Below are 26,402 nucleotides of genomic sequence, written 5' to 3' on the forward strand. Positions count from 1 at the left end.
AAGGAGGAGTGGCATCCACTTCCATAATAGCTTGTCTCCAGAAACCCTATGAACCTGGAGAGAGGATGAAAGGCACCCAAGCATCGAGGACTCTCATTCATAGGGTCTCTGTGAGTTTCCTGCGACTCAACGGCAGTTAACAACAACAACAACAACGATTAAGGCTTTTTTTTTCTTTTTTTTTTAAAAAAAAAGCTTCCTACATATGATATTGGAAGCAGGAGTGGCATCCACTTCTTTAAATAGCTTGCCTCTGGAAACCCTATGGTCCTGGAGAAAGGATGAAAATCACGCAAGTGTTGAGGACTTTCATTCATAGGGTCGTTGTGAGTCACCAATGACTCAACAACATTTAACAACAACAACACATGATATTTGGAAATGATTCACCTAAAAACCAAACAAACAAAAAGATATTCTGTGCCGAAGTCTACACTTCTGTTTTGGTTCTTTAATTCATTCTGATTCCTAGTAACACTATTGTTATTTAGTTCTGCCAAGTTGGTTCCAATTCATAGTGACCTTATGTGCAACTAACAAAACCACCGCCCGGTTCGCTCCCTTCCTCACAGCCGTAACCTTGTCTGAGCCCAGCACTTTGGCCACTATGTCTATGTCCATGAGGGTCCGACTTGTCTTTTTCATCCATCCTCTGCCAATACGAGGCTCTTCTCCTTGGACTTATCCCTTCTGATAACATGTCTGAAGTATGAGTGTTCCAGCTGTACTTTCCCAAGATGTAGTTGCTTGTTCTTCTGACTTCTTGTCAAAGTGTCTTCAAGTCACTCCATCCAAAGTGATCCTACATATGACCGGACAAAGTCCTAGCCCACCCTGTTCGCACAACCTTCGTTGTACCCATTATTGCTCTACTCTGCCAATCTCTCTTATTGAAGGTCTTCCTCTCTCTTTATTTTTCCAAGCATGATGTCCTTCTCCAAGGACTATCCCTTCCAGATAACGTGCCTAAAGCATGGGAGACATTCATTCTTCTGGCTTTTAATGGTACCCTTTTAAAAGTTATGTCGCTCACAAAGACGCAGGACCAAGTTTTGGGTAATCAAGAAGATTTGGTTAATTCAGAACAGTCATGTGGCTGATACCAGTTAAATCCCCAACACCCAATGCCCTGAACTGGAATTTAGGAGATTTAAGGAATTTATGATGTGAGATTTGCTCTTTCACTGAGTAGCTGATAACTTTCATTTTATGTGTGCATCAGTTTCATAATCTTTGTTGACCTTGCACAATTCACTTGATCTCTCTTGGGCCTCAACTTCTGCTTCTATATTCCCTGCCTGTTAGGAGTGTTTTATACAGCTGTTAAGAGTATGATTATAGAGGACTAAAACAGCAGTGGTATCATACATAATATGGATCAGAAAGGACTTTGTCCTGTTGTGCGTAAGGTTGATGAGTGGGAGCCTGTTGACAGTTTCTAGTACAACGTAATAAAAGGGATCTCTTTGGCTTGATTCTTGTGTAATCTTACCTCACAAGATTATGATCAGAACAAAATACCTAGTAGGACAGTCCGTATATAGTTATATATATGGGTGGAGTCTACCAACAACAGAAGGAACCACTGACTGCCCTGTTCCTTCCTCACAGTTTTTGCTATTTGAGCCCTTGCCTTTGATTCCTGTATCACTCATTTTGATAAGGTCTCTGCCTACCATTTTTTGTTTGTTTCTTTCTTTCTTGCTCTTGCTTTCCTCACAAGCATGAGATCCTTCTCCAGGGGTTAGACCCTTCAGGTAACTGGTCCGAAGTAAAATGCAATGGCATCTTGTCATGCAAAGGAGAGTTCATGCTGTATTTCCTCCAAGACAAATTTGCTCGTTCTTCTGACATTCCATTGCACATTCCATATTCTATGTGAATTCCAAAATTCAAATGCATTTTTCTTTCTTAATCTCCCATTTTCTTGTTCAGTTTTGCTTGCATGTAAGGTGATTAAAAATACTATCGTTTAGATGATAAGCACCTTAGCCCTCAAAGTAACTTCTCTGTCTTCATAAACAGAATTAACTTGTATCACAGAGAAGAAAGAATTTAAGTGAAAAATTATACCTATGTGAATTTCAAAGTCTGTTACTCTTAGCAGTATGACCTTGAATGAGTTGCATTTTCTCACTAAGACTCAGTTTGACTTATTAAAACAGAGATTGTAAACTCAAAATGTTTTAAAGATTAAGTAAAGTAATATAAACTAAATTCTTAGAACAGTATCTGGTGTATAGTGAGTGATTGGTAGGTGCTGAATGTTGTTATTATTTGATTTAGTTAACACCTGACCTCAGGGCTTGGAAATATAAGATGCTTAAAAAACAGTACTTTGTTTCCTCTGTATTTCTTCAGTTGTATTAAAATTGTGAAGACAGATGTATGAATGTTCTTACTCTGAAATCATTATTATTTATCTAACTTTATACCATTTTGTCTCCTCTGTCTCTCCTTCCACCCATTCTTTTTTTTTCTTTCTTAACTTTCCTTGCTGTTTTAATTTCTTTCTTCCCTTCTTTCTCTTTTCCTCTATTTTCTGTATTTTTTTTCCTCAAGCAGATATTATTTTAAATTTTCGAACAACCTATGTCAGCAAGTCTGGTCAAGTTATCTTTGAAGCAAGATCAATATGCATCCACTATGTCACGACATGGTTCATCATTGATTTAATCGCTGCTCTGCCTTTTGACCTCCTGTACGCTTTCAATGTCACAGTGGTGAGTAAAGAGCTCCGTTCCATGTGACCTTGAGATTTGGTTCGACCCACATGTCTGTTTCTCACATGTTCAAGTTTAAATGTTTATGACCATTTATGTATCCAGGATTTTGGGCACTCTATCAAAAACATGCTGGGATGGATACACAGTGATAGGATATAATGTGTGGAATGCCCCAATACTACACTTGAAGAAATCAGTTTTGTGTTTTGGTTTATTTTTGAAATTTTTATTCCTAGTTTCTCCTTCTTTAAAGAGTCAAACCAACATGTGCAAATACAATATAGATCTTAACCTAAATACTAACCTGCTAGAGAAGATGACTCTTTTTTGGAATATAAATATCTCTTTGTATTGCCTTCATAGATGTCTGTCTGCAAAATTCTGTTGACAGGAAGTTTTTCCAAGTTAATGCCTAACCATTAACTTCCCATCTCTGTTTATAGGCAATGCCAGTAAAAGACAAGAGAGAGAAATCTGTGGTTAAAATAAGAAAATTCAGTCACAAGAAGTTTTTATAAAAATGCTGAATGAGGCAGCAGCCATAAAACTTAAAAGTCTTCTTGAATTTGCATTAATATTAAAAGCTTTTCTCCTTTTTATTTCTATAAACCCCTTGTGCTCTTTCTTGTCTTGTTACAGAAATGAAAGTCTGCTGACATGCAATAGTAACCTTCTTTATTACGCAATATTTTTTAGTGTATTAAGTGCTCCTTTGTGAAATGGGCTTTTACAAGAGCATAATAACATTTTTCTACCATTAATGCAGTTTACTGCTAGAGGAACCAATTTTAGCATGTGAAATTTAGGAAACATTAGTTCAGACTAAACAAATTTCCTAATTATTTGAAAATCCCCTGTCAATAATTGAAAAACATAATTTTAAATAGGAAATAGTCATCAATGTCTCAAAGCCAGTAATTATTCACTTTAGAATGAACATAGAACAGTTATCTTGACCACTTAGTACAAACTTTTTCAATTGTTAACTAACTACAAAAGAACACTTTCTCATGCATTTTATTTTTTTCTTGCTTGGGAGGTTGAGCATGTCAGCATTTTTAAGAGGTTTATAACTCAAATGAAAAGAAAACACCAGAGGAAATCTACTATAGAGTATCAATCACTGCTACATTAAACTGTAATTGAGGCTTCTTAAAGTGCTTTTTAGGATGGCGTTTGACTAGATAAGTATACTTTAATGAAAAAATAATGACTTAAAATAATACTTCAGTAAAATCTGAAGGAAATCTAAAAGCATATATATTTCACAAAGTGCTATAAAAACCCACTCCAGATTCTCCTGATGAAATGAAAGATAAATGTTCATTAATTAAGTTTTACTCTAAGTTAATTTACTGCTTCACTACTAAATGCTAATATACTTTTTGTTTCATTTCTGATTGAATCCCGAATAGATAAGTTCTAAATATGGTGGTTGTTGTTGTTGTTGTTGTGTACCACAGAGTCAGAACTGACCCATAGCTGGCTCTCCAGTGGGTTGTCAGAGACAGTTAATCGCACGGGAGGAGATTGCCCATCCTTCTCCCACGAAGCAGCTGGTGGCCTCAAACTGTGTACCTTCGCGATGGCAGTGTAGCTTCTTGCCACTAGGTCACCATATTATATAATAGTAAATTTATATGTATGTATAAACATATATAAACACATATATATGTTCCAGGTATCTGTCTGTTGGGGTTTACATGTTGCTATCATATTAGAAGCTTCACATCAGTATTTCAAATACCAACAGTATCACACGTGGTGAACAGGTTTCAGGTGAGCTTCCAAGCTAAGACAAACTGAAAAGAAGGACCTAGCAAGTTCCTTCTAAAATAACTGACTAGTGAAACATTAAAGAGGGCAGAGGAACATTGTCAGGTTTGGGGGTTTTTTTTGGAGAAAATTTAAAAAATGTATTCAAAGACATTAAATAAGACCTGAATAAATGGAGAAATATACTACTTCATGGGGTGAAGGACTCAACATTGTAAAGATGTCATTTCTCACCAGATTGATTTATAGATTCAGTAAAACCCCAATTAAAATTCAATAGTCCTTTTTCTGTGGTACTTGACAAACTGGTTCTAAAATTTATATGACAGTGCAGAGGGCCAAGAGTAGGGCTCTTGATAAAGAAAAACAAAACTGAAGAAATTGCTCCACCAGATATTAATACTTATTCTAAAACAATAGTAATGAAGACAGTGTGGTCTTGGTATAAGTTTTGACAACATGGCCAGTGGCGTCTCTAGAGGGCTGTGGAGGTGGACACTATCCTAAGGACATGCCCAGAAGAGAGGCACCAGTGTCACTCTTTATGAAATTTTGTGCAGTATTTCAGTAGCAATTTATCATTTTGATTTTTGGGTTTTTATAAAAATATCCCTGTAGTTGGTTGTAGCAACAAAAACCTTTTTTTTTTATAAGCTTAGCTTATAAAGCTAAAATTCTATGCGAATTTTTCCCTTGAACCTTCTGATGAGCGTTGGCCAGAACCATCATTATTCCCCAACTACAGCGATGCTTCAGATAATGTTTCACCTCCATTCCCTAAAAGCACCATTCTAGTTGGGTGGAACATTGTCTAAAATACTCCCAGAAGATGAGACTTCGAGGCTGCAAGGGACTCAAAACCTAACAGAAGAGGTGTCTCCTGAAGGCAGTCTGCCTTCCTTCCTGATGTGGATGGAGTAAAGCCTGGAGGAATTTCATTTTCTGATAAAGTATGACTCAAAAATGGAAGACACAGCTGCAAACATCCATTAATAATCAGAGTTTTGAATGCTTGAAGTATGAATCTGGGAAAATGAAAAGTTGTCAAAATGGCATGGAATACGTGAAGATTGATACTCTTGACAGGTATTGCCCATTTTTAATCAGACTGTTGATGAAAGTTATACAAGTGTACAAGTCTACTGTTCATAGGACTGCTATGAGTCGTCTACAACTCGATGGCACTTAACAGCAACATCATATCGTTTACTATACGAGAAGTAACAAATGGAAGATGGTAATGTCTCAGCATATAAAAAATATATCCTGAATTACAGTATTGTCAGTAGCAGGATAGTGTTCACACCCCTACAAAGAAGATAAGTCAGTATAACTCTTACACAAATTTATATATCAAGCATTAATGTCTTGATGAAGAATTTCTCAAGTCTGATATTAGTCAAATATGCACTTATAATTACTGGTGATTGGAATGTGAAAAGGAGAACCAAAGATACAAGATCTACAGTTGAAAATGTTTTCTTTGGTGATAGAAACAACACATGAGAGTACATTATAGAGTTGTCCAAGACCAACAACTTACTTATGCCATATACTTTTCTTTAATGATATAAACAGTAAATACATGTATGGACCTCATAGATTACACAAGAATCAAATTATCTCCATCTGTGGAAAGAGATTCTGGAGAAAATCACTATTCTCAGTTTGAACAAGAAGATGGAAAGAGTACAAAGTCAGTTTGTTTTATTTGGGAATTTCATTATGCTAATAAATAGAGCACTTGCTCATCAGTTTGCTGTATTGAGGTAACTTGTGAGTTGCTGTGAAGCTGAAAGCTATGTAACCAGCGCGTCAGATGCCACAGAGGTTACCCATGGTGGACAGGTTTTAGTAGACCTTCCAAATTAAGACAGACTGAAAACAGGACTGGCTGTCCACTTCTTAAATAGCGAGCCTCTAAAACCCTTTGAACAATCGCTTCTCGGCCTTTTGGCTAAGATCAAGTGTAAAACCCTTTGAACAGTAGAGAAACACAGATTGTTATAATATTAGAGATAGAGCCCAGATTGGAAGTCAATCAAAATGAAGAAAATTAGCTACATTCATCCTTTAAAAACTGGAAAATGGAATGTACAACACGTGACAGTTAGGGAAATGAGATGTTACGAAAAAGGAAATGGAACATGAATGTCGACATTCTAGACATTACTGAGGTGATATGGACTAGCTTTGGCCAGTCCGAATCGGACTATCATATGGTCTACTCTGCTGGGAATAAAAAACATAAGAATAATATTGCTGTCATAGTTTAAAAGACAATTTTATGTTTTATCTTCAAGTACAATGTTGTAAGTGAAAAGATATTATCATACACATACAAGTAAGACCAGTTAATATGACTATTATTCAAATATACACTCCTACAGCTAAAGCAGAGGAGGAAATGGAAAAGTTTTACCAAATTTTACAGTCCAAAATTAAACAAACATGCATTCAAGATGTGTTAGTTATAACTGGTGACTGGAATGCAGAAGTTGGAAATAATGAAGAAGGTATGGTAGTCAGAAAATATGGACTTGGGACAGAAATGTGGCTGGAAATAGAATGATCAAATTTTGCATGTTCAATGAAAATATATTCACTAAAAATAACTTTTTTTTTTTTAAAAAAAAGGTGATTTTACACATGGACCTCACTTGATAGACTGCATATGACTCAGATTGACTACATCTGTGGAAGGCATCATGGGCGAAGCCCAGTATCTGCAGTCTAAACCAGACCTGGTGCAGATTGTGGAACAGACCATCAGTTACTCATGTGCAAGTTTAAATTGAAGCTGAAGAAAATAAAATCTAGTCTGCAGGAACCAAAATACGACCTTGAATCTATCCTAGTTGAACTTAAGAATCAACTCAAGAACATACAACAGGCATTGAACTCCAGTGACCAAAGACCAGAGGAAGTATGGGAGGACATCAAAGATATCATCCACAAAAGGTATAAGGTCATTATGAAGAAAGGAAAAAACAAAACATATAGCAGAATAGACTATGGAAAGTGTATTATAGCATTGAGAAAACAAAACAAAGTTGGGGGAAAAAGATACCGAAGAAAAAGAGTAGGAGAGAAGATTTCCGAGGGTAGGTTGAGAAGACAAAGCAAAATATCATCATGAAATGTACACACAGCTGGAGGCAGAGAGTTAAAATGGAAGAATTCACTCAGAATTTCTCAGATTGATGAACTGAAAAAGAAATTAAAGTTGCAGTACTGAGAGATACAATGAGTACAATCTCCAATGACCTATGAAGCATTAAAAAAAGATGGAAGAAATACACAGACTCGCTGGACAGTTGACAGTGAAAAATGTCAGGAAGTGTCATTTACGAGAGCCAATGATAATAAAGGATGACGTTGAAGATGCATTGAAAGCATTAAAAAAAAAAGTCCCGGGAGTGGATGGGATACCAACTGATATATTTCAAATAACAGATGCAGTCCTGGATGTGCTCACCAGTTTATGCCAGGAAATTTGGAGGACAGCTACTTGGTCAACTGACGGGAAGAGATCCATATTTGCCTCCATTCCCAGAAAAGGTGATTCAACAGAATGTGGAAATTATCAAGCAGTATCACTGATATCACATGTGAGCAAAATACTGCTGAAGATCATTTTGAATGTGCTAGAATAGTTCATTAATAGGATACAAGAAGTTCAGGCAGGATTTAGAAGAGGCTCTGGCACCAGGGATATCACTGCTGGTGTCAGATGGATCCTGGCTGAAAGTCAAGAATATCAGCGGAATGTTTATTTATGCTTTATTGACTATGCAGAGTTACTTGATGGTGTGGGTCATATCAAGACATGGCTAACACTGAAAAGAATGGGAATCCCAGAACACTTAAATGTGCTCATGCAAAACCTATACCTAGACCAAGAGACTTTTGAGCAAATGGAGCAAGAGAATACATGGTTTAAAATTAAGGAAGGAGTGTGTCCGGGTTGTATCCTTTCTCCATACCTATTCAATCTGTATGTTGAGCAAATAGGGCTCTATGAGGAAGAATGTTGTGTCAGGATCAGAGGAGGACTCATCAATAATGTGAATGATACAGATGACACGACCTGGCTTGCTGAAAGTGAAAGGACTTGACACCCTTGTTGCAGAAGATTAAGGGCTGCAACCTTCGATATGGATTGCAACTGAACATTAAAAAAGAAAACACAAAGGCATCACCACAAGCGCATTATGATAAATGGAGAAAGGATTGAAGCTGTCAGTGATTTCATCTTCCCTGTATCAACAATAAACATCCTTGGTACCAGCAGTCAGGAAATCAGGAGACATAGTGCATTGGGCAAGTCTGCTGTCAGGAAACTTTCCAGCGTGTCGAAGAGCAATGATGTCAGTTTGAATACTAAGGTGTGCCTAATTCAGGCCATCATCTTCTCAGTCGCCTGCCATGCATTGGAGAGCTGGGAATGACTAAGGGTGACAGAAGAATTGATCCCTTTTACTTGTGATATTGAAGAAGAATACTAAATATCCCACAGACTGCCAAGAGAACAAACAAATAGGTTTTGGAGAAGGCACAACCAGAGTGCCCCTGTGGGGCAAAGAAGCCAGACTTCATCTTTCACACTTCATACGTATAGCTAGACAAGGCTAGTCATTGGAGAGAGACCTCCTGCCTGGAAAGACGGGATCAGCGAAGGAGAGGGAGACCCCCATTGAGATGGATTGACGTGGGGACTCCAGCAATAGGCTAGAGCATTTTGGAGATGATGAGGATGGCACAGGGCAGGACAGGGTTCAGGTTGCCTGGTCACGGGGTCACTATGAGTTGTACTCGACAGCACCTAATAACAACAACGACTTATGCTTTAAATGTTGTTGTTGTTATGTGCCATCGAGTCGCTTGCGACTCATAGCAACCCTATGTACAAGAACTCTAAATGCTGTTCTATCCTGTGCCAACCTCACCATCTCAAACGCACTTATTCCCACCGCTCCAGTCACAGAATCGATCCATCTCATCAAAGGTCTTCCTCTCCTTCGCCACCCCTCCACTCTGCCAAATATGATGTCCCTCTCCAAGGACCAGTCCCTCCTTGCAACATGCCCAAAATATGTCAGACGAAGCTTCAGAATCCTTGACTCCAGGGAACACTGTGGCTTCACCCTCTCCAGGACAAACCTGTTTGTTCTCCTATGCTTTAAATAGACTGTCAAATATAAGCAAAAATGCCCATTCAACTGATAACTTAGACCACTGAGACTTTTTAGATCACTGAGATTTTCTAAAAAGTTATTGGTGCATTAAAAATTCTCAAAAAAGAGTTATAAAGGAACCAACAGGCAGGGAACCAAATATTTGGCAAGGACACAGCTGATAAGGGACTCAAAAGTTTATAGACAACTTCAGCACCTAAAGAAAAAACCCAAAATTACAGAATGAGCCAAGCACATATGTAGATACTTTACCAAAGAAGAAATTCATATGGCAAACAAACTCATGACAAATTGCTTAAAATTGTTATATATCAGAGAGATGCAAACAAAAACAGCCATGAGTTATCATCTTACTCCAGAAACCACAGCAAAGTTCAAAAGAGCAGTAAACAACAAATACTGGTTAGGGTGTGGAGAGACTGGAATGCTCATACACTGCTAGTGAGAAGGTAAAATGGTGCATCCTCTATAGGTAGGAATTTGGCGCTCCCTTAGAAAGTTGAAAATAGAAATACTGTATTTCACCCAGTACTTACCTTGTGGTGTTGTTGTTGATTGCCTTCAAGTCAAACACGACTCATAGGAACCCTATGAACAAAAGGCCTGAAGCCACTCTACAAATATTTTTTATCAAAGTTCATAGATTTTCTGGAGGCATGTTGTTTAGGAAGTGATTACCACTCCTGCTCGTAAAGTACTTACATTATTAAATGTTATTCCTAATGAATAAGAGCTCAGATACCTGCACATAACTGTTCACTGAAGCATTGTTTACAATAACAAAGGGATGTAAACAGCCCAGGTGTCAGGAGGCATCCAGATAAAGGACCTACAACACATTCACACCATCGAGTGCCATGAAAGAGCAGCCGAGAACTCGCAGAACACTGCATCGCATAGATAAATCCAGATGACATGCTGAGTGAACTAAGAGCAGGCAGATACTGTATAATACCACTACAGTAAAAAGCTAAAGAAAGGTTTACGCTCAGAAGGAATAATTCTTGCTTGGTAACCAGGAGCAGGAAGGGAAGAAAAGAGAGAGGAAAAATTGGACAACAGATTATAGTCATATACTAAGGTGAGTGAATGAGAAGGCAAAACACAAAGAAGAAATCCATCAGGACAATATACTTGCAAAGAAAGGGAAGACTCAGAGGGGTGCACAAGAGATCCAGCCAAGAGAAGGTGTACAAGCAGACAGGGAAGAGGAGCCGACATCAGTGGAAATGAGAGATAAAGAGAGAAAGGAGACATGGGATTGCTTTGTGGGTATGAGAATTAATGTTATGGGGGAAAGGTGTGTAAAGATGAATTTGCTTTGTAAACTTTTACTCAAATCACAAATAGGAAATAAAAACAGAAATATATTCTAAATCTGAGCTTTCTTCTGTCCGCATTCCTCATGACAATTGTTTTAATGACAGTTCCCCTATTTAGTGACTGAGTCCTTCCCCGGTATAAGTCATGATGGTATTGTGAGAGATGAAATGATAAATTAGACCCAAGGTACATAATATAATGAGACGTCTAACATGTGAAATGGGAAGCCCAGCTTTATCAGCTGGGGAAAATCCAAAAGCTCAAAAGAGACCTACAGCAGACATAAAAATCCCATAAAGAAAGGATTCCTGAGGGTATCAAAAAGTGAACATTTTACACAATACTTTGCTGAGCATCTGAAACCTAGAAAGATCTCAGTACATATAAACAGATTTTGATCTCCTCCTCCCTCTTTGCCAATACGTTTCTTCCTCTTTCTTTTCATTTTTCCCTCCTTCCCTCCCTCCCTTTAGCTGAGAAGTCAGTTATGTCCAGTTGTGAATAAGGGAAGCTGGTATTTCATGGGGGGTTTGATAACTGCATTGCTGTCATGCACCTTTCCATAAGCAATCAGTGAAAATTTGTGAAAGGATCCCAAGAATAAACAGAACCCACTTCTTTTCTGATTTTATTCATACATAGGACCCTAAATTTGACATGTCTCCTTCCTCATTCCTTCCTTCCAAGTCAGCATTTCTTTCTGCTAGGAGCTCTGGGCTGATGGGAGTGATTTGAAGAGTGGCCTTTGTTATTGCTGAGGTGGTTTCTAAGTCCAGCCCTTTTACCAGGGCTTCCTCACCCTGAACACCTAGGACCTGTGCTTTGTCTTTGCGATATGACAGTTGTTCTCACACAAAGGCAGCCCTCTCCTCTTTGAAACATCCCCCTTCTGGTTAGAAAACATGGGAGACTGACTGAATCAATAATAGTAGGTGTCAGGTGATTTCTTCCACTTAGGACTTCCGCCCCAGGTTTGATTTCATCTAAAAATTGTCACCTACTTATCAAGATCATCTACCTCTAAAGTCAAGTCTACTTCCAATCTACAGAGTAGAGGTTGCAGAGTCCTGGCATGTCATCATCTGGTTCGCCGCCAGCTGCAGAAATGATACGTGAGCATTAGGTTTGGAAAGAGAAGAAAGTAAAACTCAGCACTGAAGGGGGGTGAAAAAAAGAAAGAAAAGAACACCGCTCACTGGCCCCAGGTCTTCAATCTCCCTTGAGATTTTATTATGAGTGTAGAGAACTGCACACGATTACAATTCTACACACTTTTATGAAATAACCATTGTTACAACAAACTCCAACCATATTGCTTCCTCACATAATTTTTTATTTAATTAACAAATATATTGAACTTTTATCCTGTATCAGATCGAGCACTGTTCTGAGTACATTTCTCTTCAAGAAATTGCCAAAAGAAGAAACTAGTAGCCAACTGGTTGTAGACTACTCCCCCCAGTTCACTCTTCCCCTTGAAAAGTAAAAGAAAAATTCTTTTCATTGTTATGCGATCTCTCCCCCCAAGTCCACTGTACTGTGCAGCCTTCGTTCTGGACTCCTGTCATGACAATAATACCCAATCATGTATCCCTTTTAAACAGTTCTCTCCCTCATCTGTTTCAATGCAGTGTACATCATTCCTCCCCTCCTTCTCTGTCTTCCCTCAACCCCGATGTCAGGCTCGTTTGACAACAGTGGCACTGTGCAATATGTGTCCTTTTGTGACTGAGGTTGTCTTGCTTTTCTTTCTCTTATGGCCTCCCAATATGATTTGTCAAACAGAGACATAATGCCAGGACTGCACTCATTAGAATCAGAAGTATTACCATCATGATTATATGTCCTTTCAGTCATATTCCTGAATCACTGCAAGTTGAAATGAATGCCGCAATGTGCCATTAACCTGGGGCCGTGTCCTGTTCCCTTGCTGCCCATCACAGGTGTCCCTTGTGCATCTCCTGAAGACCGTGCGGCTGCTGCGTCTCCTGCGTCTCCTGCAGAAGCTGGACCGTTATTCCCAGCACAGCACAATCGTCCTGACCCTGCTCATGTCCATGTTTGCCCTCCTTGCGCACTGGATGGCGTGTATCTGGTATGTCATTGGAAAAATGGAGCGGGAAGACAACAGCCTTCTCAAGTGGGAAGTTGGTAAGGGCTTGCATTTGTCGCCTTTCCCCTTTCTAAATTGAACAAGAAGATTGTCCGCAATTTGAAGGTGGAAGAGGAGTCTGCGAGTACAGACTCTCTTATTGTCAACTTTGAATCTTTTGTTGTTGGTACTGTCCGTGATTCAAGCCTTTTTTTTAAATAGAATTTTTATTGACCTTTTTTAATTTGTCAGAGAATAAGGGACCAACATTACAAGGTAAAATAGCTATTCAAAATGAGTAGGGAGATCATAAAAGCGTCCACATGTTAATATGTTCATAGATTAATATTTCAATATAAAGTTGGTGGTGTTGATCTGTGCTCCTTAGTGAACAATGACTCATAACGTCCTTAGAATCAACTCAGGGTAAATTTTTCCTGTCCTGTGTCATCCACACAATCGCTGCCTTTCTCAGGCCTGTCACTGCAATCATTGTGTCAGTTCATTTTGTTGAGGATAGTAAAAATAAATTACTGGGTAACTTCTTGCTGCGGGGCCTACTGGCAGGACCATGTTGTATGAAGAAGAGATTGACGTTATTAACAATTTTAGCTTGCTCGGCTCCACAGTCAACACTCTTGGCACCAGCAGTCAGGAAATCAAAAGTCCTCATTGCACTGGGTGAATCTGCTGTCAGGGATCTTCTCCAGAGTATTGAGAAATAACGATGTCTGTCTAGAGCGTAAGGTGCACCTGATCCAGGCCATAGTCTTCCCAATTACTTGCCGTGCATCAGAGACTGGACAGTGACTATGGATGACAGAAGAAGAACTGATACCTTTGAGTTGTAGTGCTGGAAAAGAGTATTGAACATACCATGTACTACCAGGAGAACAAATAGGTCTGTCGTGGAGACTGTGAAAACAAGTTTCTCCTTGGAGGCAAAGATTTTGAAGATCTGTCTCACATACTTTGGGCATGTGACCAGGAGGGACCAGACCTTGGAGAAGGACATTATACTTGGAAGGGTGGAGGGACAGCGCAGGAGAGGAAGACACCAGATGAGATGAATTGACACAGTAACTGGGGCAATGGGATTAGATGTGTTGGAGTCAATGAGACTGGCTCAGGATAGGGCAGGATTCAGAGCTATTGTACGTATAGTCACTCTGAGTTGTGGGTCACATGATGGTACATAACAACTATTCTATGCCCTATCATTGCAGTATTTTTTTAAAAAAATTATTACATTTGTGTTGTAAATCAAAGGAAAATATATCCCTATTTTTTTATTTAAAATATACAGAGCTAGCGTCATGAAGAAATTTTCAAGTTTAATATGCTTTAATAATTTGTAGTGACAGAATGAACTAGATATAAAAAATATACCATTTGTAAAATGCTGTGTCTCTAAGTGCGTCGGGGTTAAATGCAAATGTTCTAAGCCTTACATAATTCTACATAAATTAGTTTTAAATATACAGCACGCAACACATCTAAATGTGTTAAACTCATCTGAATCCTAGAAATTTGTAAAGAATGAAAGGTCTCTAGGTTATAATTCTCTAAAATATTTTCATCAGTTTCACAATCATATGATTTCGAGAACTGTCAAAGTGTGCTGTGTAGGGTATTGTTCTTAATTTGCCGTATATGCAAAAGAAACTCTTTTTCTTAGTTGGAAAATTCTCCACTAACTTTCATCATCAAAAATCAATTTTGAACTTTTGGGTGAAATTTAGACTTTTTTCCCAGGGATAAAGCGACAGAGCGTCTCAAGAGAAAAAAATTTTCCAGCCAATACTTTGTGCATGATGGACTTAGAGCAGCCCTGGCTTGGCCCTTCTAAAGGCCCCTCTCTCCTCATCGGGCATAATACAGAAACCTTCAAAGGACATCCTTGGAGAATGAGCTGACGACTTGAAGGAAGTCAGTCCAAGGGAATGAATCCTCTCTCTAGGCTCTTAAAATTGCTTCTGTACATCTCAATACTAGCCCTGAGCTACACAAACCAGCTGATACACCTGATAAATTTCATCTCAGAATGGTTTTCTTATCGTCCCAATAAAAGCACTTTTTCTATGCCTTGTGTGTGAGCCTTCATTCTCAGAAAGGAAGGAATGTCCTCACACATCTCGGTCTTATCCCTGAGCTATACAAAGCAACTGATGTGTTCTGATAATTTTCATCTCAGAATGGGTTTCTTATTTTCCTGATAAGAGCACTTTCTTGAGGCCTTGCTGTGGAGCTCAATCCTCAGAATGAAGGAGAGATCTGAAACCCTCAGAATGAAGGAGAGATCTGAAACGGCCGAGTGAAAGGAGAAGTCGCCTGGATAAAGGAGAAAGAAGAGAGGAAGGGCAAGAGACAGCCTGAGAGAGGAGTTAAAACGATCAAGATTGGGATAGTACTTGGAAGAAAACGTGTGGAGTCCCTTAATATTGTCCTCATAACTCTGTTGGGAAGCGGCCCTTACCACTATCATTTCCACGTTGTGTGCAGTGAATTTACAGCATTAGGTCTCTGTCCTTTGTTTCTGAACCCATACTTAAATAACTTGTGCTTAGCCACTTGATTCCTTTCGAGATCTGACCTAATTTCCACTCAGCACCAGACCTGGACACTCACAGTCATTTGTAAGCCTTGGCTAGTCTGAGAGTCTCCAGATGGGGAAATTCAGCTTATTCACGCTCTCAAATTTAGTTACATGGGGAAAGAGCTCTGTCTCATTTCGGACATGCCAGTTCTGAGGCAGACGTACACTCTTACCTTGCAGATGGGTCAGCAAACATACAGAGGCGTTTCTTTTACAAGAAAAAGGAAACCAATCCCTTGGGTTCCTTCTCTTCCCATTCCCTTTCAGTACTGAGATTCTAGTGGAATGTGATGCACAAGACCTTGTAGGTTGAACTTGGCTGCATGCTAGATAGACATCAACAGATGCTTCTTACCATTACGGCTCCACCACTAACCAGCTGTGCACAATTCCAGCATCAATTGTTTACCTATCTGGGTCTCAATTTCATGAAAAAAAAAAAACTCACCATAGAGATTGAAAGTCCCTTTCAGACTTCATAATTCATAGGTTTATTGGAAAAGCAAACCCATATTGTCTATTATTGCATATGTATGTATCTTTTTCTCATCACAGCTCAGCACCCACATGAGCCTTGGTGTTAATCACCAGTGTCAGCTGGTTCAAGGTCAATGGTTATGTGAGGGAGTGTGATCAGACCGTGCTGTATAATTGTTAAGCTTTTCTCAGCCTCGTGGATTCCGGTGGCTGCTGGAACAAATGACCCCAAACTTAGCGTTGACTTCTTAGACTTATAAGAAATTTAGGGGTCCTGTTATTGTAGAATGAGTAGAAGGATCCAGGAGGGGTGGGAGAGGCTGGAAGCAGAGGGATATGGATGTACAGGAGGAAGAAAAGGGGATTAATCATTGGGTTGTACAATTTGATGGGTGGGTGGGGGTGAGGGAAATTGAAATAATTTGTTTGAATTTGTATTAGAATTTTGTATATAAACTGATTTTAAAAAGTATTAAAAAACAAAAAAATAATAGACCTGTTGTTGTTGTTATGTTCCGTCGAGTCGTTTGCGACTCATATGTACAACAGCCCTAAACCTTGCTCTATCCTGTGCCAATCTCATTGCCTCTGACACACCCATCCCGAGTACCCCAGTCACTGAATCAATCCACCTCATAGAGGGTCTTCCCCTCCTGCGCTGTCCCTCCACTCTACCCAGCATGATGTCCCTCTCTAAAGACCTGTCCCTCCTTACAACATGTCCAAAGTATGTCAGACGAAGCCCCAGAATCCTCAGAATCCTTGCCTCCAAGAGGTCCTGCTTAAAATGGCAGAGATGTATTTGCCAGGTTTGAAGACCTGAAGGCCAAAGTCAGTTTCTCTTGAGCTGAAATCATGGTGATGGCCTGAAGACACACCCTCTGGGCGGACCTTCTAGTTACTGTTGGGCAGACTTGAACCCTTGACAACCCCCATCTGTATCAGTGTAGAACTGTGCTCCGTAGCGTCTCAATGGCTGTGACCTTTCAGAAGTAGATCTCTAGGTTCCTCTCCGTATCCTTGAACTGATACCCTCTCAGGTAGCAGCTGGGTATATTAACCATTTGTCCCTTCTCTTATGAAGACATTTGTGATGATGTTTAGGGAGTTCTGGTGACGCAGCCCATAGGGAATTGCACTGCTGATCCAGGGACAGTTTGTGTCCACCAGTGGGGTCTTCAGGAGAAAACACACAGGCTCCTTCCATGTGACGTGCCTCTCAGACACCTAACAGAAGGGCAGCAACGAATCAGTTCTGACTCCATGACAATGAGTTTATTTTGCTAGCTTAAAATAATCAAGGATAATTTAACTGAAAATGCTAAATTTATCATCACTGCAAAAACTCAAACATCTATAAACTATTTCCATACTCCAGAGATTAGGATTTGGTATTTTTGGGGGGCAATATTTATTTTTTTGCCATGCTCTTCTTAAAATAGTGGTACACCTTTTCTCTTTCAAGCATCTGACCTCTTCACCACACACATTTGAGATTAGCAGAAGGTATAATGCTAATTTTGTTTGCAAATGTTGGATTCATAGGCTTGACTCTTCCTGTCTTCTGTAATTACCTGGATTGTTTGCCCTCTAAACCATTTTCCAGCTGAGATTTGGACACAAATGAAAAAATTACAGCCTCCACCTAATTTTATAATGGAGAGCTGAAAGGCTAGGCTAAATTACTTCTTAGTATGTAATTTGCCCACTAATAATCAGTTTTACCTTTTATGGGTTAACCATCATGAATCGACAGAATCATCATGCAAATAAAAACCTTGGTTTGAGTTCAGGTTGCACTTGATGTTTGCAGCAAACAGTAGACGTAGCAGCAGATTCATCTGCAGGTAGGATGGAGCCTCCTCCTTTATCTCTGTGAAATGCCCTGAAAGGCAGACCTGCTGCTTATAATTGGATTGTTCCGTTTATGTTTTGTTTTGTTTGCTTGTAATTCGAGTAGCAGGTAACAAACCTGATTCCGTGTGCTCCTCAACACGTGCCATGTTTTGTGTTGAGACTTTGATTGCAGTCCCTTCTGTAGGAGTGCTGATCCATGATGCCTCCCCTCCAGTTCCTCTTTTCCATCAGTCTTTTCCCACCTTCTGAACTTTCTCTGTGGACACATGCTCCCCTTTTGGTCTCCTGGGGTAGGTTGTACTGAAGAACACTTTCCTGCCTGTGGTTACGCATTTTGCCTGCCTTCATACTTTTTGTGTTTCAGCTGAGCCTGTGGGCTGAGTATGGTAATAGATTTGAAGAGTGTCTGAGAGCCTCCGTCTCCAGGGTGCCACCCATCTGTATCAAACCAGTCAATCTGATCTTTGTAGATGATTTTGCATCCCCCCCCCCACATTTGTCACTCTATATACAGGATGTCCTGTTGTTATCCTGATGAGTGCAGTCCCTGGCGGTAGCCAGGAAGCACCCATTCCTCAGTCTCAAGGTAATAGAGTCTGTGGTTCACAAGGTCCATTTGTCTTGTGGGTTGATTGCTTCCTTGAGTCTTATTTTCTACACTCTTCTTCTCTCTAGATCAGGAGAAACCAATAAGGAAAGCTTCGGAGGCTGCTCGTAAGCTTTTAGACCTTAGTTGCTGCTCACCAAAGCAGACTACAGATAAAGTTATACCAGCCAATTGAGATGTCCCTGGGGATTGCGGTCCTAAATCTCTAATCCCGGGGACTCAAGATGTTCCCTTCATGGTGTTTGATTATGACTTAGAAGTTTTCAGACACCCCGGGTAGCCTAGGGAGCTCTGGTGGCCTAGTGAGTAGGGAGTTACACTGCCAACCCAAAGGTGGGCAGTTCAAATCTACCAGTTGATCTATGGAAGAAAGATGAGCAGTATCCTTCTGTGAGATTTGCAGCCCCAGATGAGCTACTGTAAGTCCAGCCCGAGCTGGCCCTGGTTCTGTGGCGATGCATCGAGCTGAGTTGAGTTCTGGTAGCATTGTCTGTAGCAAGGTGTGCAGCCAGTCCAAAGGTTGTGAGTCTCTGGTGGGTTCAATCCATTAGGGGTTATCCAGGAAAAGATGGAGAGTTCCATTCTGATGCTGTTCGCTTTCAGCCTTGGAATACCAATAGAGGGGTGTTGTGAGTTGGAAGTGTCTCTGCAGCCGTGGGTGAGGACGTTTGCAGAACCTTAACCCCTGTGCCCTGTGTATTGCCCTTGGATACATTAGCAGCCCATACAAATACACACATGGAAATATCTTCTGTCAAACTTATATGTATTCATGTTTGTGCACCTGTTTACCTTCCCACCTCTGTTGAGCTCATGCGTTTACCTGTGTATCTTCTCATTGATGTCGTTTCATCATCCTTGCCTCCAAAGAGCACTCTAGTTGCACTTTCTTCAGGACATATTTGTTCTTTGGCCATGGAATATTCCAACACCATAGTTAAAAGGTCTCAATTCTTCTCCCATCATTCTTATTCACTGTTCAACTTTCAAATGCAAAGGAAGCAATTGAAAATGCTGTGGCAAGAATCAGGCTGACATTATTGCTCTTTAGTGCCAGGGAGAGGTTCTTGACAATAGATTTTCCCAAAGCAAAATTATTATTATTCTTTTTCTTCACTGCTGGTACCATGGGTGTTGATTGTGGATCCACATCAAATGAAGTTGTTGACAGCTTCAAGCTTTTCCCATCTATCAGGTTGCCGCCTGTGTTGAGGTCCAGTGTTGAAGATTTTTGTTTTCTCAACACTGAGATATAACCCATATTTAAGGCTATAGTGTTAGATCTTCTTCACTGAGTGCCTCAAGTTTTCATTACATTCTGTAAGAAAGGTTGTGATCATCGTAACACAGAATGTTAATGAATCTTCCTCCAATTCTGATGCCACATTCTTCTTCATAGAGTCCAGCTTCTTGAATTGTTTGCTCAGCATACAGATTGAATAGGTGTGAAGAAAGACCAAAACGCTGACACACACCTTCCCTGATTTTAAACCATGCAGTGCCCCCTTGTCCTGTCACACACTGTCTTCTTGTCTAGGTATAGGTTTCACATGAGCACAAGTAAGTGTTCTGGGATTCCCAGTCTTCTCCATGTTAGCCATGGTTTGTTCTCATCCCCAGAGTCAAATGCCTTGACCTCTTCAGGAGAACAGACGTAAACCTCTCTCAGCTTGCAGCCCTGTGTGTGCTGTGGTGTTGACCTTTGCTGTCTTTTGGATTATGTCATACTGCCCTATCTCCTATTGGACATGGCCTTTCCCCCACTCAGGTTAATATGTCTCTATTTTCTAGTAACTGATTTAGACTCTCAGTCTCTCCTGTCGCCAATAACAATCTAAGACATTTTCTTTTGTGTGTAAAACTATTCTTGAGTGTTTTAGAACAGTAGTTTTTCATTGTTTGCTGACAACCTTGTCACCCTACTAACTCCACTCCTCACACCCACTCTTTATACCATTAATATCACATGCAAGCAAGAGAATAGAAACACCCTAAGCGCTCATCTTTGAATGAATGGATTAAAAAACAAAACAAAGCAAGAAAACCCCAAAACCTGTGACACGTAAAATGATGGAATACATACAACAATAGGGAGCTTTGGTGGCCTAGTGGCAAGAAGGTGCACTGAAATTCCAAAGGCACACAGTTCAAATCCATCAGCTGCTCCATAGAAGGATGGCTGTCTTCTCTGTGATTAACTGTCCCTGAACACCTGCCCGAGGGTCAGTCATGGGTCGATTCCAATTCTGTGGTACACTACCACAGCAGTAGTTTTATACAATGTTTGCCCTTTCTTGTGATTGATTTTTTTTACTTAGCATTTTATTATTGTTGTTGCTAATCAAGTACAACTTGACGTCAAATCAAGTGTGACTTATAGTGACCCTATGAAGAACAAATCCAAACCTTGTCCTGTCATCTCTGACACACTTGAATCCATTGCTACAGTCACTGTGTCAGTCCTCCAAGTTCATCCTTGTTGTGAGGTATTTTATGAATTATTCATTATTTCTTATTGTTGTATGTTATTGCTGTATAGTTTTAAGTTGGAACTAACCCATACCTAACCCTCCATTAGAGTTTCAGAGGCAGTTAATCACAAGGGAGGAGATTACCTATCTTTTTTCCATGAAGCAGCTGGTAGATGCAAATCATGGGCCTTCAAGATTTCAGCACAGTTTCCTATCACTAGGCCACCAGAGTTCCCCATTATTTGATGTGTCACAATCTGTTTATCCATTCATTCAGTGATTGGCACTTAAGTTGTTTCAATTGCTTTGTTTCCATGGGAGATTAATGATATAAAGAGTGGATGTGAAGAGTAGGGTTGGTAAGGTGTTGAGGCCACCAGCAGCCAACATGTCAAAGACCGTTCATGGCAGACTTTGAGCATGGATTTAATCCAAAGTTTGCAGAGAACCACACATTTCTCTGTTGACTGGTGATCCTTCAAATAAAAGATACTAGGAAACTGGGACTGGTATTTCTCTACAGTTTACTTTCCATATCTATGAAATACCAATAGTAATAGTAATACTTCCTGACTCCTTGAAGTTGCCGCTACCAAATTAGACAGTATAAGTGAAACATTTCCCACTTTGCTGGGCACCTAGGAACTGCCTGATAAGTATTATCTATTATAATCATCATTATTATTTTATTGTGGCAATTACTGTGAATCAAAGAAAGTAATCTATCCTGTGATTAGTGAGTGTGTAACATTTTATATGGGAGTTGTTAAGCCGTCTTGTAGTGTTGCCCTTCAGCTACAGTCCTGGGCAAGAAATGATGTGCCCTTGTGTATTTTCAAAACAATATATGTGGCCAAACTTTCTACTTGAAAGGCAGGCTCTAAAGAATTGGTCATTTTATATGTGTTCAAAGTTACTCAGCAAATACAGATTTTCCTCAGAAGTCTAATACGGAAGAGAGATCCAGCATCCATCCTACAGACTTGCTGAGAAATAATAACCTGCTATGAAGTTCAGATCTGGTGCTTCAAGGGAAGATTTAATACCCTAAAAAAGAAGTGTATCACCACTGAGTCTAGCCGTGCTTTTAAAATCTAATTTTTTAATTGACTGCCAAAATATGTTCTAGAATGATCTCCTTTATGGGGCCTTCATTTGGTTTCAGGTTTTTCAAAATAGAACTTCAGAAAAACACCTAAAAAATGTTTCAGACTTTATGTATTTCCCTAAATTTCAGTTAATTAAAAGATACTATATTTATTGATTGTCACTTTGTAGCTTTCAGTTAATGATAATGGTAGGATACTATTAATAGCATCGAGTTAGTGTTGAAAATCTTCATCAGGATTCCTCAGAGAATAAGAAAGTTCTACTTTCAACCTGGAAAGATTCAAACGTGACTCCTTCCTCATAAATTTACTAGACGTGTGGTTTTAGTCAAGATGATTCCTGTATTCTCATCTGTGAAATGGATCTGATGAGAATGTGAATCTTCACAGGTTTTGTGGGAATTAGAGGGACGTAAGGGAGCTCTTGTGCCCTAATGGCAAGAAGCTGTGCTGCAATCCCGAAGGCACGCGGTTCAAATCCACCAGCTACTTTGCAGGAGAAGGATGGGCAATCTCTTCCCACACCCACCAGAGGATCAGCTACGGGTCAGTTTTGACTCCACAGTACACAACAACAAGGCGTCTTGTACATAATATATGTCCCAGTAACTAGTCACTGTCATCGTCACCAGCTACCACCACCACCTCGTCCACGTCTCCTGCTATACGTTGATGCCAATCTCAAATCACAGCCACCATCTCGGATTGAAATCAATGAGACATGTAGAATTTAAACAGCAATATTTTTCAGGTCTAATCCAAGAAGTCTTATTTCTTTTGTTGTTGTTGTTTACTAGTTTATTTACAAAATTCTAATACAAATTCAAACAAATTCTTTCCATTTCCCTCCCGCCCCCCATCAAATTGTACAACCTATTAATCCCCCCTCCCCCTGTACATCCACATCCCTCTGCTTTCAGCCTCTCCCACCCCTCCTGGATCCTTATACTCATTCTACAATAATGGTTTTATACAATATTTATCCTTGTAGGACTGAGTAGTTCACTCAGCATAATGCTCTCCAGTCCCTCCCTAGTTAGGTAAAGCCTTACTCCAAGTTAGAAATCTTATTTCTTAGGTCGTGATTTTAAGCAATGAAGTCCTGTGACCTAAGTCCCGATTCTTGATAGTAAACAAAACCAGAAAAGGAATTCTTTAGCAGCTTGTGCAGACTCACAGAAGCGGAGAAGAGCAGAGTTTACAACTTGGGAAGGAACAGAAAGAAACCAAGTCATCGCCAGATGCCCAAGCGCAAAAAGCATATAGGTGATGACATTTTGCGAAGATGGGGTGCTCTGGTGGACTAGGAAGTAAGGGGGTGCACTGCCGGGCCAAAGGGGTGAAGCTGCCCCACAGGAGAAAGACGGGAAGTGGAAGGCAAGAGGTCAGCCACTGGCTGCCAGGTCAGGGAGCGCCCACCCACTTTAAACTCCCATGATGGAAAGTGGAACTCCACCAGTTCCCATTAAAAAGTACAATGGGAATTTCCTCCTCTAAATAGTGCTTGCCCACTCCCCAAAATAAATGTCTTTATAGTAGCATCTTTACATTTAAAATTAAATAGAGTGTCGGAGACAGTGCGATTGGCACAGGACAGAGCAGGGTTTAGGGCTGTTGTACGTAGGGTCGCTATGAGTCGCAAGCGACTCGACGGCACATAACAACAACAACAACAAAGAGTAAGACGTACAAGACATTTATTACATGTGTAAATGAATCACCACTCCCTTCGCAGATACCACCTTGTCCCATGGAATTAGCTGAAATACAGGGATATGGCAAGCTCTGGTGAGACACTCGTTAAAAGACTTTGACTTCTCACTGACGGGCCAGTGGTTTGAGTCCACCAGCTGCGGTGAGGGAGACGGAAGTGGTCATCGTCTGTCACAGGTATTTACAGCTGTGAAAACCCTGTGGGCAATGCTGCTCCACAGTGTCACCAGGCATCAGAACCAACCTGGTGGCAATGAGATTATTTTTAGTGAGGAGATGATCATTTTGGATTGCCTACTCCTGTACTCCGACACATCAAGAAGTCAAAAACGCTCTCCAGTTGCTGCAAGTGTAATATGGTACAACCACTGTGGAAGGTGGTGTGGCACTTTCAGATACCACTGGATCCAGCAATTCCACTACTGGAAATATACCCCACAGAGGCCATAACTGACATCCACACAGATATATGCACACCTATGTTTATTGCGGCTTTGTTCAAAATAGCAAGGAGTTGGAAACAACCTAAGTGCCCATCAAAAAACGAATGGATAGAGAAGCTGTGGTATGTTCATACAATGGAATACTACACTGCACTGAAAAACTAGGAACTCATGAAATATTATACAAAAGGGTGACCCTGGAGGACATTATGCTGAGTGAGGTATCTCAGTCACAAAAGGACAAATACTGCATAGTGCCACTGTTGTAAAGTAGGACTGACATCAGGGTTGGGGGGAGAGTGAGAAAGATGAGTTCAGTAATGTATATTGCATTGAAACAGATGAGGGAGAAAACTTTAAAAGGGATATGTGATTAGGTATTTCTGTCATGACAGGAGTCCAGAGCGAAGGCTGCAGAGTCGGGTGGACTGGGGGGAGGGATTATAAAACAATGAAAGAATTTTTATTTTACTTAGCCAAGAGGGTAGTGTACTAAGAGGAAGGGCTGGGAGGGGAGAAGAGTGCAACAATGAATAAAAGGGGTGGGGGAAATTTTTATAGTGTTCCAATATTTTAGCGATTAATCTCTCAGTCTAATATTAAAGGCTTAAATGCATCCAAGGACCTGCTCTTTAAAATAAAACTCTGGAAACAAAACAAAAAATGCTCTCCACTATACCTTTATGCAATAGCATGACCGATGGAGAAATGATAGAAATTGCCAACAATTTCATCCTGCATGGATCCACAATCCAAACCTTTGGTTACAGCAGTCAGGAGAAAAAGGAACATATTGCACTGGGCAAACACACCATCAAGGCTTCTCCAAATTACTGAGGAGCGATCGTGTCATTTTGGAGACTGAGGTGGTCTTGATTCAGGCCATGGTGTTTTCAATTACTTGCTATGCGTCTGAGAGCTGAACAGTGGACAATAAGGATGGCAGAAGAAAAATTAATGCCTTCAAACTGTGGTGTTGGAAAAGAGTTCTGAATACCCCATAGACTGTTGAAAGAACTAACAGGTATGTCTTGAAGAAGGTGCAGCCAGAGTGCTTCTTGGCGGCAAGGATGGTGAAGCTTTGTCTGTCAACCTTTGGACATGTTGCTAGGAGAAGCTTTCCTTCGAAAGGGGTATTCGGAAAGGTAGAGGGTCTGCAAAAGAGAGGAAGATTCTCCATGAAGATGGATTGACACAGTGGCAGCAGCAATGGGCTCAAGTGTGTCAGACACGGTGAGGACGGAACAGGAGAGGACAGGGTTCAAATCTGTTGTTTATAGGGTGACTGTGAATCATATTTGATTTGACGGCACCTAACAACAGCAACTCCTATGCCACAATCCATGCTTCTTTTTTTTGAAACTCAGCAGTGAGGTTATATTTGCAAGCTTTGCATCCCCTGGTAAATGGCATCTTTGTTGTATTATTTTTTTTAGATAAAATGTTACCTTACATTCTATTTCTAAGTTTTGACACACTGAACTTTAGAATAAATGATCTGCTTCAAAGGTTAGAGATGAGAGCATTTTGTAGTAGAGAGAAGCTCTTTCATCTCTTAATCCTTTGACAGAAGTATACTTATCCACTATAGATGCCTAAAATCGTATCTGTTTCAGTGGCTTAAAAAAAAAAAAGCCCAAGAGTCTCAAATGGGAAAAAAGAATTAAGTCTGTCATCATTTTCAAATTTTCATTGACAATTTTAATCCTTAATCCCTGACCCTATTTGGGTCACTAACAACACTGATTTGAAGAATTCTCTAGTTATAACTGCTTCTGATTTGGTTAGCATTTACAAGCTTCATGCAAGGAGAAATGGCCAGTTTTGTGATATTGTGAGTGAGATGCATGGTGAAGAGATTGGGATTGTTCACAGCTTTAGTTTGCTTGGCTCCACAGTCAACACTCTTGGCACCAGGAGCCAGGAAATTAAAAGGCGCATTGCCATGGGAAAGTCTGCTGTTAGGGACCTCTCCAAAGTACTGAAGAGCAATGGTGTCTCTCTAGAGACTAAG

The 26,402-nt window shown here is 40.1% G+C and overlaps 1 protein-coding gene across 1 annotated transcript in view; it reads left to right on the top strand.

Annotated features, from left to right (window-relative positions):
- KCNH8 (potassium voltage-gated channel, subfamily H (eag-related), member 8) overlaps window positions 1-26,402 on the top strand; it is a 427,975-nt gene that overhangs the window by 277,738 nt on the left and 123,835 nt on the right. Inside the window, exons 6-7 of the mRNA XM_006883339.1 lie at window positions 2,566-2,723; window positions 12,967-13,174. Of these exons, the coding sequence (XP_006883401.1) occupies window positions 2,566-2,723; window positions 12,967-13,174 (366 nt within the window). The remainder of the gene's footprint in view (window positions 1-2,565; window positions 2,724-12,966; window positions 13,175-26,402) is intronic.

Source organism: Elephantulus edwardii, unplaced genomic scaffold (assembly GCF_000299155.1).
Source record: "Elephantulus edwardii isolate Elephantulus edwardi_28Jun2011 unplaced genomic scaffold, EleEdw1.0 scaffold00027, whole genome shotgun sequence".
Taxonomy (NCBI): Eukaryota; Metazoa; Chordata; class Mammalia; order Macroscelidea; family Macroscelididae; genus Elephantulus; species Elephantulus edwardii.